The 13,449-nt window shown below is 35.1% G+C and overlaps 1 protein-coding gene across 2 annotated transcripts in view; it reads right to left on the bottom strand.

The window, feature by feature from the left end:
* The window catches only part of LOC111865704, a 265,440-nt gene that overhangs the window by 39,174 nt on the left and 212,817 nt on the right, over positions 1–13,449 (bottom strand). For both annotated transcript variants that reach the window (XM_023853933.2, XM_023853941.2), the window contains exons 42-46: positions 12,288–12,481; positions 11,473–11,720; positions 7,144–7,275; positions 4,235–4,400; positions 1,624–1,875 (exon numbers count right to left, since the gene is read on the bottom strand). In XM_023853933.2, the coding sequence (XP_023709701.1) occupies positions 1,624–1,875; positions 4,235–4,400; positions 7,144–7,275; positions 11,473–11,720; positions 12,288–12,481 (992 nt within the window). The remainder of the gene's footprint in view (positions 1–1,623; positions 1,876–4,234; positions 4,401–7,143; positions 7,276–11,472; positions 11,721–12,287; positions 12,482–13,449) is intronic.

The raw sequence follows: 13,449 nt of genomic DNA on the forward strand, positions 1-13,449 counted from the left end.
TTCTGTAACTGGCATCTATAGTCAATTCATGACTATGGAATTCACTGAATTTTTTTTATAAAGCTTCATTTCTTTTGAATGGATATGTGAGCACACAAAATATTAGATGCTAAAACCACAGAACATCTGTATATTAAACATTAATTTCCACTATTTATTGGGATATTTAGAAGATAATTTCTACTGGAACATCAATACACAAGAAGTAGACTCAGAGAAAATATTGTCTTGAAATATCCCTCATGTCCAGAGATGAACTATCTGAATTAACAGGGAAGATTTAAGCATCTCCTCTAATATATGGAATACAAACTACCCCATTCAAAGTTACTTCAGTCTCATAATGACTGCAACTGATCAGGAGAAACTGCAGTGTTTGCACATAACAAAAAGGCTGTACCGTGTCACAACTGCCAGAAAATCTCCTTGCTTAAAACATCATCATATGAAGTTCAAATTCTTCAACAAAGATCAAATTCATGTAACCACTAATAAGAATTAATCAAAAATAATGTGTGTATAATAATGTTTGATGATAATTCTTGCAGTGAAAGTATATAATATTGTTACTTATAAGTATTAAATAACAAGCCATATTTGCACACAACCTTTCATTTACTGTCAGATTCTATTATTAAACATTTTATGGCATCACACTCAGGCACTATTCTTAGACCATATTTGCCCACAAGTTTTTAAATACTATCACAACCGACCACTGAACATTGGGTTACCATTTTTATGACAAAAAAGGTCAACCATCTCCAGAAATATTAAGATTTTCTTTGGCATGAATTCTCAGGGTGAATATGTGCAACTGGAGGCACAAATATTTCTGGCAGAAGTAATGGCCCCCCTTAAGCTTATGACTACTTTTACTGACTGACTGACTGAGCATCAGAGTTATCTAAAACATCTCTGATGGTAAGCCATACCTTCAGTAGGCAGCCTTGCAGAAGAAAAATCTTGGGTGTTCAATAAGCTCTATGGTATGGTGATTTTGGTTTCAACCATATGGAGAAAATATAATTTATACAGTTTCTAACGATGGCCTCTTATGAATTTTTAAGAATTCATGATGCCATCATTCAATTTTTAGTAGAGTTTTATGAATTTAAGTGAGTCATGATAAGATGTTAATTTTTGGCAAATTTCATGTGCTCATCATTTTGTGCTATACTTGTGATTTTAAAATTTTTTTTACATGTATAACATGTAAAACAAGGAAAATTTGAGTATGTTTAGTTTCATATTCTATATTTTCATTTCATACACTGGAAATGCATTTCCCATTATTTTCAAGCTAAAATTTCATCAATAGTAGAATTTTGGCTTATCTAAGAATTTTGGTTCGCCTTAAATATAAATGAATTTTCCACATATTTCTCATGTCCATCAACTTATTTAAAATGCCACATCAATTATATTACATTTCCTGTACTTCATTTAGTACACAGTATAATGTTTAAAATGTAACAGTCATAACTTTATGGTCGTGATTGTGGGAAATTACTTTTTACAACTGCTAAAATAAATCTCTACTCAGCAGCCAATTTCTACAGGAACAAGTTGTGTGTTGATTGGAGACATGCCTGCAAACACTTCTCAGTGTATTGTACTCACTTCTGGGGAAGCTTCCTTCCACTACCATAACTCTCCACTTTGCTGGCAATGAGGCCTTCTGTTATTAGCCTAAGTTCACCACCCATCTGTCCATCCCACACAACAGCAATATGATGCCACTGACCATCATTAATTGTAGCATATTCTCGGAAACTGAGGAATACATCCTGTAAGTCTGGGAACAAGGAGACTTGAACACCATTGCTTTGTGCCTGTACCATAACACGACGCTCGCTTGCTACATGAGCAGATCTGTAACACATATTATCACCTGAGTATTATTATTGTTATTATATGTATTTATAACTCATTTTGTAACAATAATACGCTTCATATTGACTTAATTAACACTTACTGGTAATGCGATTAGGAGCAACAGTAACAAATATGAAGACATTAATGGTGGGGGAAAAACACACACTTGCATGCATGCACGCACCCACACACGCGTGCACACACACACACACACAAATGTGCACCAAACTTTTTCAGTTTGTCTGTCTGTTCATTTCACCCCATTTCTCCAAATTGCATATTGGAGAAAAAAATTGGTAAAGAAAAAAGGTATTCTGTTTGCAAAGACAGTCACAAGCAAATAATTAATTCTGCTGCTATATGTATTGGCGGAAGTCCAAGCTAACTTTTCTGTCCATTACTCTGTTACAGTTATGGATGTTAAATAAATGAATCAATCAAAGACACAGAGATTGTGACAACAATGGGATCATTTCCAGGATACAGAGGAAAATCCAGATTATTGCCTGCTATTGCTTCAATACAGGAAACATAATAAAATCTTCTGCCAGTACCAGGATATTTATTTTATTTAATTAGCAGTGTATTTAGGTATAAAGGCATTTAATCACTTACCTCCTTGCATAAAAAAATTGTCTGATAATAAGAATCAATTTAAAAATACTCTAAAAAACTACCTTCTATTGAATTCTTTTTATTCTCTGAAGGATTTTTTAATAGTAATTACTAATTTTAATGTGAATTTTTAAGGTTTTATGTATTACAGGTGCTTTATTTTGGCATAATGTTATCATCTACCTTTTCGTATGATGATTTTTTACAATGTTAAATTTAAGATGATGTTATGTTTAATGTGAAAGTAGGAAGATAAACATTTTTGTTTATTTATTGACCTGACCTATGCTTATTTTCATAGCATGTGTATTTTATTTACTTGTCTGTGACTGGTTCTATATCCGTCAGGCACATTTGTAGCCTAGATTGGATCGACAGAATTTTACAATGAAAATAAATAAATAAATTTACAATCTACTCTAGATAATATGGAGTAATAAGTAAATTTGTTCCAAATGGGTGTCTTGAGTAGAGAAGACATCCACTGATGACACTCTGACCCTGTAGAGGAATAGTGATGGGTTTAATCTTCGTCATCTGCAGGTTGGGGTAGGTCAGACAGCCATTGTCTACCCAGTCTTCTTCTTATATTTGGTGGGTTGCTAATTTCTACAGCTAGTCTGTTATTGTGTCTGAGTATGCTTTGATGGTAGAGTGTTGACAATCTATGTATTTCTTCTATGACAAATGGAATTTGCCGATCATTGTGGATAGTAAAGTTGGAGACGTACCAAGATGCTTTAGTTACTGAGCGCAAGAATTTGGATTGAAGTCTTTGAATTATTTTCATGTTTGGTGGTTTTTGTACAGCCCCATAGCTATATACCATATGTCCATGTGGGTTTTATTATACACTCGTATAGTAGAAGTTTGTTTTCTATGGATAGCTTGGATTTACAGCCCAAAAGCCAGTACATTTCTCTTTAAAATAAAATATTTTCCTGAGTATTTTGTCTCTAAACACTTGCTATTTATCTACTTCCCTCAGAGGAAAGACTGTATTTTACAACTACACACAAGAACTGGCCCAGTTATTTCATGTGCTGGTCCTTATTACAGTGAAACCTCAATTTTACCCTTTAGAGGGGATCATATAAAATAAATGTAAAATCAGGGTAATGAAAATTGTGTAACATATAGAAAAGCATTGGTTGCTTTATGCCATAATTTTGGCAAGCCATTTAAAATATGCATGTTTAAACTACGTGGCAAGTGTTGATTCCAGTTCCTTCTACAGCAGATGTTTAAAATATTTCTGCTGCTTTCCTTGCAATTTTTCACAACCATATTTAGTGTGGATATCAAAAGCCCAAATAGTAGCACCAATACATATTCCAATATGTACAAATGGTTCAAAAACTTTCATATGCAAAGATTTGCCTATTTCACTAAGGCAAACTTTTACTATATGCAGAACAGCACTAGTATTTCTTTTAATCCTAAGAAATGGAAAATTGTAAATGTAAAATCAAGTAAATTTCCATTGGTAGGACTCAAAAAATAAAGTGCAAATTTGGGAAAAAGATAAAGTTGAGGAACTGTGAAATCACCCAAAGTTTAACAGCATTGTTGTTTTGGAATTCTGACTGAGGCCAAAAGAGGGAACTGCAAAAATCTGAGAGCATAAGAATGAAGTTTTTCTTTATTCACTGCTGTTATTCAATTTAATTTCAAAGAAAAGAAAGAAAGAACTGAAAGCGGAAAAAGAAAACGCTCAAACTACATTTTATTTTATACATACGAGACACTGTATAGACTAAAGAAGATGCCTCCTTCATCCTTCTGAGTGAACTGGACCCACATAGCTATAGTAAGACTAGATTTGGCACCAAGGAAGAATGGCACAACCAATGAGGCACTGCTTCTTGTTGGATCACTGAAGTATAGATCATAATCCACTTGGATTGCTGAAATGAAGATAGTAAAGATCATATACAATTCTTTATTGGGATCCATCGCAACACAACAATGAAATGGTCTAGGTCAGCATCACCTTAGCTACATGTTTCAGCTTTTACTTTAGTTTACTTTAATTATTGCATTCTGTCAATCCATATAAGGTCAAACCAACCTATTGGATATATGATCTGTCATGTTTAAACATAAAATAATAAAATATACATTCATAGCCATGTTTGAACATAAAATAATAAACTATACATTCCTAACTCATACAAGGACAAATGAAAACACTAAGAACCACTATAAATTAGTGCAGTCCTATAGAGTAATACAAACACTGATACAGTTGTAGTAGATACATAAGCTGTGTAATTATATTACCCATAGTAGAGACAATCAAGACAAAGTGTTCATTGAGAAGTTGATTTATAATATTCATCAATACTATAAAAAGCATGTTCAGTGAGACAGCTTTTTAATAAAAATTTGAACTCTTTTAATATTGTGACGTGTTGCACCAAGGTCAACACCCTCCCCCCCACCAGCGGTGACGTAACACGGGACGCCGCAGTTGCTACGTAGCCGTAAACAACTCCCAACAGCGGTTGCTAAGCAAAGCAGGTAAACAGTGGTTGCTAGAGACAACGGTAATAACAGCGGTACCCATTACGTAACAGGCAAACACTGCAACTATATAAAGGAACTACACAGCCACCGAAGACAGTTGGAAGTTAGTGTGTGATCAGGAGTGACATAGTTGGTGTGTGAGCCGGAGCAACACAGTTCTCAAGTCAGCAGTCTATGAGTTGAGTGAGTTACGAGTAAACCAGTCAGTTGTAGTCAAGCCTTCGCAGGCCAAGTGATTGTAATACTGCAGATAGCAGTAGCTGTGAGATTGTAAACTGTGTAATCGTATGAGCGAATGTGAAATAAAATTTGCTATATCCAGTAAGGCGTGAAGTTATTTGTCGTGTTATACACCCAACACATGACAATATCTTTGGATAGCAATTTAATGTTTGAGGGTAAGTGGTTATAAATTTTGCTACCCAAGAAAAGCACTCCGTTTTGAACTATTGATAGATTTGTAGGAGGTAAATATAAATTGTGATTATAACGTGTGTTGATATCATGAATATCAGTATTAGCTATAAAATAATTTCTGTTCTTAATGACAAAAAGAAGTAAGGAGAAAATGTACTGAGACGGAAGAGGCAATATTTGTCATTTTTTAAACCATCCGCGGCATGAATTCAGTCTACCCGAACCAGATATAACTCTTATTATTCTTTTTTGAATTTTGAAGATACACTCATTATGAGGGGCATTACCCCAAAAGATAATACCATATGACAATAAAGAATGTATATAGGAATAATAGATCATCCTCATTGATTCTAATGACATAAACGGCTTTATTGCCCTTATTGCATAACAAGCCTTATTTAACCTTAATGACAAATCTGTAATATGGTTCTTCCAAGATAAGGTACTGTCAACATTTATTCCCAAGAATTTAGTACAGTTGATATTTGTAATAATTGAATTATTAGATATTATTTGCAATTCTATTTCCCTGTGCTTTTTTAGAAGGAATTGTATAAGGTGTGATTTATCACAATTTAATGTTAGAAAGTTACTATTAAACCACATAATTGTTTCATTCAGAACTAATTTGATACTATTTTTAAATTCTTTGAAGCCATCATCAGGCAAATACATGGTTACAGCACTCACGCACGGTTGAACTGCATTTCAGTGTGACAGTAGAGCTGGATACTTGACAACTAAGTTACACTATAATAATACAAGGTACAAAAACATAATAAAACTATAAAATTATTATAAAACGAAAGTTATACAATAAAATATGGTTAAAAACTATTCATATAATGTTTCATATTAATAAGTCAGTGTTGCAATCTTGTTATTATAGTCCAGCGGGCATATAGCGGTATATTCATAACTTGTACACATATAGTTAACTGTTTGGAGGTCTGTGGTATTGGTGCAGTATCATTTGGTATTAATCTGGAAATGTGACAATAATGGCAGTTAAATTTATTGTAATTAACTATTTATTTGGTATTGATAATATGGTTGTACTGTTTCCTTACTGTTTGGCTGGTGCCTCATTTTACAGTGTATTTTTGTCCGCTCAGGTGGGAATACAGATTGCAACTGATTTAGTGGTATATGATGTTCTTGAAGTCAGTCCAAGGGAGGAAGGGGAGGGGGAGGGTGTGTGAGGATGTGGTGGGAAGGGAGATATAATGTTGTTTATGTTTGGAATGCATCAATTATCACATCATATATAGGATTAAAAATTTCACTAAAATTATCATTTAGTTGTATATTTTGTTTGCTGACTTCATAAATATGAAAACTTGCATAAGTATCTAGTGTTTGGCCTTTTTTGCCGATATATAAAATTTCCATTGTTTTGCCCATCGTGCTGTATTTATATGTGGCATCTAATATATGTTGAGCAAATTTGGAGTTTAGTCCATTATATTTTATATCTCTTATGTGTTCTCTGAATCTAATTTTAAAGGTTTGTCCAGTCTGTCCTATATATTTCAATGGACAGTCAGCACAGTATAGTTGGTAAACTCCGCTAAGGTTGTACTTATCGTTTTTGGTTTTGTTTATTTTTAAAAGATGTTAAAAATATAAAGATCATGTTACATTTTGAAATTGTATCAAACAATGACTGGGGTTTTCTAATTTGATGGTGAATGTACTTACTTTTCCTGCAGTCCTCACCAGTGAGGTTGAAAGGACATTGACAGTAGAACTTGCCAATGAGATCAATGCATGTTGCTGACGGAGGACAAGAATTTTCTTTGCAATCTATAACGTCCTCATCACAATTCTTACCTGTAAGGAATATTAGATTCAGTACTTATATAATCAATTTACTTTTGCACACATAAGGCTCCTTTTATATCCAAAAATCTATGTGTCTAACCTACAATGTTCCCACATTGTAATAGTCAAAAATTTACTTCAGCATCTCCTGATGGAAGAAGTCACATCCAAATTTACCATATTTTGATAGAAGATATCACTCAAGTGTACCTGATGTCTGATAATTCAGGGGAGAAAACTGTGACACTGTCCACTATCTGGTGACAGCAAAAGCTAGAGGAAGACTGGCAGTAAGTAAACAAACAATATACAGGTTTCATATGGAGGGGTTCAATCTCAAGGAATAAAACAGGTAGAGGACAAAGAGCAGTATGGTGTTGAAACCTCAAATAAGTTCACAGCTTCAGAAAACTTAAGACACTGAGGTGGATATTAATAGAACTTGGGAAACTATCAGAGAGGATAACAAAATTTCAGCCAAAGAGAGTCTAGTTTGTTATGAACTGAAGAAGTGCAAAATATAATTCGAAGAAAGGAGCTCAAAATTGTTAGATGAAAGGAAACTAAATTGCAGTGGTTACATGATCAAAGTGCAATAAACTGAGATAATCTGACTGATATAAGATGTGAAGTCAAAAGGCATTTCAGGAATAAAAATAGGGAATGTCTCAAAGACAAAATTGATGAGTTTGCAATGAACAGTAAGAACAAGAACATTAGAGACCTGTATAGAGGAATAAATGACTTTAAGACGGGTTACCAAACTAAAAGTAACTAATTGAAGGATAAGAATGGTGATCTGCTTCCAGATTCTCACAACATTTTGAATAGGTGGAGGAACTAATTCTCTCAGTTATTGAATCTCCATAGGTTTAGTGATGTTAGGCACATAGACACATACAGCTGAGCCATTAGCAGATGATTCCAGTCCTTTTGAAGTTGAAATTGTTATGACAATGTTGAAGAAGTATAAATCACAGGGTAGTGATTAAATTCTGGCAGAATTGATACAAACAGAAGGAGAAATATTATGGTCTGAGATCCATAAGCTTATTAATTATATTTGGAATAAGTAAGAATTTTGTGATCAGATGAAGGAGTCTTATTATTGTACCAATTCACAGGACGGGTGATAAAACTGACGACAGTAATTATGGCATATCACCGCTATCAACTTCATACAGCATTATATCCAATATTCTTCTCTCATGGTTAAGTCTGTATGTAGATGAAATTGTTGGGAATCATCAATGTGAGCTTTGACATAACAGATCGACTACTGATCACTTTTTTTTTTGTATCTGTCAGATACTGAAGAAAAAATGGGAGTAAAATGAGACAGCACATCAGCTATTTGTAGGTTTCAAAAAAGCCTATGATTCAGTTAGGAGCCAAGTATTGTACAATAATCTCACTGATTTTGGGTGCCCATGAAAATAGTTAGACTAATTAAAATGTGTTTAAATAAAACCTGTATTAAAGTTGATTTAGGTAAACATGTCTCATAAATTTCCTATCAAAATGATATAAAAAAAGGGGGAAGCTTTATTGACATTCCTTTTCAACTTTGCTCTAGAATATGCCATTAGGAAAATCCAGGAAAACCAGGTGGGGCTGAAATTAAATGAGACACACCAGCTACTGGTCTATGCTGTTGTGAATCTACTGGGTGATAATATAGATACCATAAAGAAAAACACACAAATTTTAGTTGATGTTAGTGAGGAGGTTGGTCTAGAAGTAAACATGGAAGAAACTAAGAATAAATTGCTCTATCATCATCAGAATGCAGGGCAAAATTGTGACATAAAGATAGCTAACAGATGTTTTGAAAATGTGGCATAATTCATATATTTGGGAATAATAGTAACAAATCAAAATTTGATTCAGAAAAAGATGAAGAGGAGACTGAATTTGGGTAATGCTTTCTACTATTCAGTCCAGAACCTTTTGTCTTCACGTTTACTGCCTCAAAAACATAAAAATTCATATACAGGATGGGGCGCAGAAACTTCCTTTTTTTGAAGGCGAATAGAAGAAAAATTATTGCTGATATGCAAAATTTATGTTTAGTTAATGAAAGAACATACTTCAAAGTTTTAAATCACGTAGTTTTAAACAAAATATCTTGAAGGTGGTGGCCACCGAAATCATGTAGTTTTAAACAAAATATCTTGAAGGTGGTGGCCACCGTTCTCTATTCATTGATGCAACCGTTTTCTGAAGTTCCCCTCTGCACATTCCAACATGTGCATCAGAATTTGGGCTACTTCCTGCCAAATAACATTCTTCAGCTGAAGCAGGTTTGTGGGGCGATGTTTAAAAACCTCTGCCTTGAGGTATCCCCATAAAAAAATCACAGGACGTTAGATTGGGTGAGTGCGCTGACCACGGGATTTCACTTTGAAGCGAGATGAGCCATCCGGAGAACTTTGCCCTCAAAACTGTCGTCAAAGCTCGGGCTGTGTGGGCCATGGCACCATCCTGTTGGAACCAGACATTTCCTAGATGCATTTCTTCAAGAGCTGGTTCGAAAAAGTTTTTAATCATGTCCACATATTGCTGTGAATTGACAGTAACTGCATAATTGTCTTCTTCAAAAAAATAATTGCCAATAACTCCAACTCTCGACAACGCACACCATACTGTCACCTTATCACTGTGAAGTGGCCCCTCATGGAGCTCTCTGGGATTGTTACCACTCCAATAGCGCATATTCTGCTTGTTGACATATCCGGCTAGGTGAAAATGTGCCTCATCACTAAAGAAAACAAGTGCATCAGGGGGTAAAGTTTCCAATAATGTTTAGCGCGCCATTATTCGGTTCTGGAAATCACATGGTGACAATTCTTGCACAACAACTATCTTATAGGGATGGAAATTTAGATGTTCATGAAGAATTTGGTGCATTGAATGACTGGATATGTCTAGGGCGACTGCATGTTTGCGAGTGGAGCATCTTGGAGATCTCAAAATGGACTGTCAAACTGTCTCCACATTTTCTGGCATCGTAATGGTCTGTTGTCATCCTGATGATTTCTTCACCACACTCCCAGTTGTCCTAAAGTTCTCTACCCACAAAACAATCGATTTCCAGTTGGGAACCAGACCTCTGGGCTTAATTCCGAAGTGAGTACGGAATGCACGCTGCACCGCCACGTAGGAATGGTTGTTCGAAAAATAGGCTTCGACAGCAAATGCACGCTGCTCACTCGTCCACCTCATGATTCCTACCGAGGGGTATTAGACAGAAACTTCCATGACTGCTGCGTTCGCTGAGCCTACCCCCACTCTTCTGCGACCTCCCCTCCCTTCACAATGCGTCTTCACAAAAAGGAAGTTTCTGAGCCCCGCCCTGTACATAAAACTCTAATTTTGCCTGTTGTTCTGTATGAGTGTGAAAGGTCTTCTCTGACATCACACAAAGAACATAGATTAGGGGTGTTTGAGAACGGGCTGCTGAGAAGGATATTTGAAATGAAGGGGGAAAGGTGACAGGAGGTTGTAGAAAACAGCATAATGAGGAGCTTAATAACTTGTACTCCTCTCAACGTATAATTACAATGATCAAGTCAAGGAGGATGGGATGTGCAGGGCATAAAGGAGAATAAGGGAAAAGAGGAATGCATATAGAATATTGGTGGGAAAGCCAGAGGGAAAGAGACCACTAGGAAGACCAAAATGTACATGAGTGTATAATATTAAAATTATTCTTAGAAAGGTGGGAAGGGGTGGTATGAATTGGATTGACCTGGCTCAGGCTAAAAATCAGTGAAGGGCTCTTGTGAACATGGTACTGAACCTTCACACTCCATAAGATGTTGGGAAATTTTTGAGTAGCTGCATAACTGGCAGCTTCTCAACAAGGACTTGTCTCCATGGAGTTAGTGCTTCTTTTCTAGAAACAAAGATCCAAAAACTCAAATATAATGAAGAATAATGCTTTGCCTTTGTTTTCAGCTGCCAAAATTGCTGAATATCCAAAAGTTATTAAATCTCTTTCACTGAAAGTCAACTTTCATCTTGGTGGTGGGGAGGCAGAGGTGGCAAATGATGAAAAGATGAGAAGAAGTCAGAGGTTGTAAGGTTCAGAATTTGTTCTCTCATGAATGTAGGGTACTAGCATAGATTCTATAAATAGTAGGAAAACTATCTGAACATATATGGTCCACGTGTGCTCTTAACAAAATGGATCTCCAGTCTCACCAGTGTAACCATGTGGACAGACGCAGGTGTAACCAGGGCCATTATCAATGCAGGTAGCCCCGTTGCGGCAAGCCCCTGCTGCACATGCATCATATTCATACTGACAACCAATACCAGTATAATCATCAGGACAAGAACAATTTAGGCCTGAACCAAAGTCTTGGCAACGTCCTCCATGCATACATGGTTTGCCAATACAACGTTCAGGTGCAGTCTCACAGTGTTTTCCGTCTGTGCCAGATGGACAACTGGAAACAAAGCAGATGTTTTAATGCTATCAGTGGCAGGTTTATTTAACATATCTGACAACCAAAACATATATTTTAAAAAGGGGGGGGAGAGACAGTAAATTATAAGAATATCAGACATAGAATTGTTCCTTTATTTGCTGAAATTGTACTAGAATCACTCATGGAAATTTTCTGAAAACATCACCAAAGATGATAACTTGAAAGGCATGTGCGTATGCACGTGTGTGTGTAAATGTTGTGCATGTTAAAAAATTACCTGTCGCAGAACAGTCGTAGGAAGTAATGGTCTACCACTGACACCTCCCTAGAGAGTGGACTTATCACTAATTGAGTTAAAGTTATACCTTGTTCTTTACATGAGACTTAGACTTCCTTCAGTCTCCTGAAGGTACTGAAAACTGTGGACATGAGTTTCAGTGCTGTCCTCTTTGTACCGTTTCAGTAATTTGATGTATTCCAAAAAATAAAAGTAAGTTGATACCCTTCAAGTTTTGTTAGAAAATTAAATGAGGCTTTCTCTTAAGTTAAATTAAATACAGTAACTGTCTCCTATGTGATACTTACACACAGAAGAAATCCTGGAATAAGTTAATGCAGGTTGCGTCATTCTGGCAGGGTTTGTTCTGGCATGTGCCAATGTCAGATTCACAGCGAGAACCAGTCCAGCCAGGTGGACACTCACATTGGAATTCTCCCACGTCATCTTTACAAGTTGCTCCATTCAGACAAGGCTCAGAAGCACAGTCATCTATGTTCACCTATGGCAATATATGTCACAACATAGAATCTATAGTCACTCAAATGTTATCATGAAATATTCCTGATATATAGTTCTGGGTTTTCTCCCAACAGCAGACCATTATCATATAAAATGATCCAAGGTTACTAGTTTTCTAATTTCTTATCCTAAAATATATATACTGTATGCATATATTTTGTAAGAAAACTAAAAAAGTAAATCAATATTTTAAAACAATTTATTTCCCATTGTCCTTTATTGACCACATTATCAGTTTAAAATAAAAATAATAATTATCTGATTTATTTTTAAAGAATTTTAACTCAAAATTATTGACCTACAAATGTACTCATAATTAAATAGGAAGTTCTGGGAAGAACTCATCATCAAGTTTCCTTTCACCACAGACTGAATATCAGAAAAGAGTTACTTTTAAGTATTTAAGATATATAAAAGTATATAATGTATGCCATCTACACAACAATATTCTGTATTTAAAAACAAAGAAGACACTACTGTATCAACATTTGCTCTTATTATGCTTTTAAAGATGCAACATGATAATTAATTGCAATTCATCAGCTCATACTGGTGCTTTGTACGCCTGATGATGACCTGCGCCTGTAAAAGCATAATAAAAGCAAATGTTGATACAGTGATGTCTTCTTTGTTTGTAAGTACAGAATATTGTCGTGTAGATACCTTATATACTTTTGTATATCTTATTTATGACACACAACAGGATGAACCCTAGTAAGATTACATTTAAGTATTATTTATTATTTTAAATTTTTAAATATCAAATATTAAATACTAAAATAATTAACATTTATTAATTACCTAAACAATTTGAGATGCGTGCAGTGTTGGTATTATGGATATGAGAGATTTATGAAGTATAACATGGAGATGGCCTCATGTGGCACGATATATATACCAAGCTTTATGAAGATTGATACAGGTGTTCTAATATTGTTAGGGGAGAAT

Source organism: Cryptotermes secundus, unplaced genomic scaffold, assembly GCF_002891405.2.
Source record: "Cryptotermes secundus unplaced genomic scaffold, Csec_1.0 scaffold968, whole genome shotgun sequence".
Lineage (NCBI taxonomy): Eukaryota > Metazoa > Arthropoda > Insecta > Blattodea > Kalotermitidae > Cryptotermes > Cryptotermes secundus.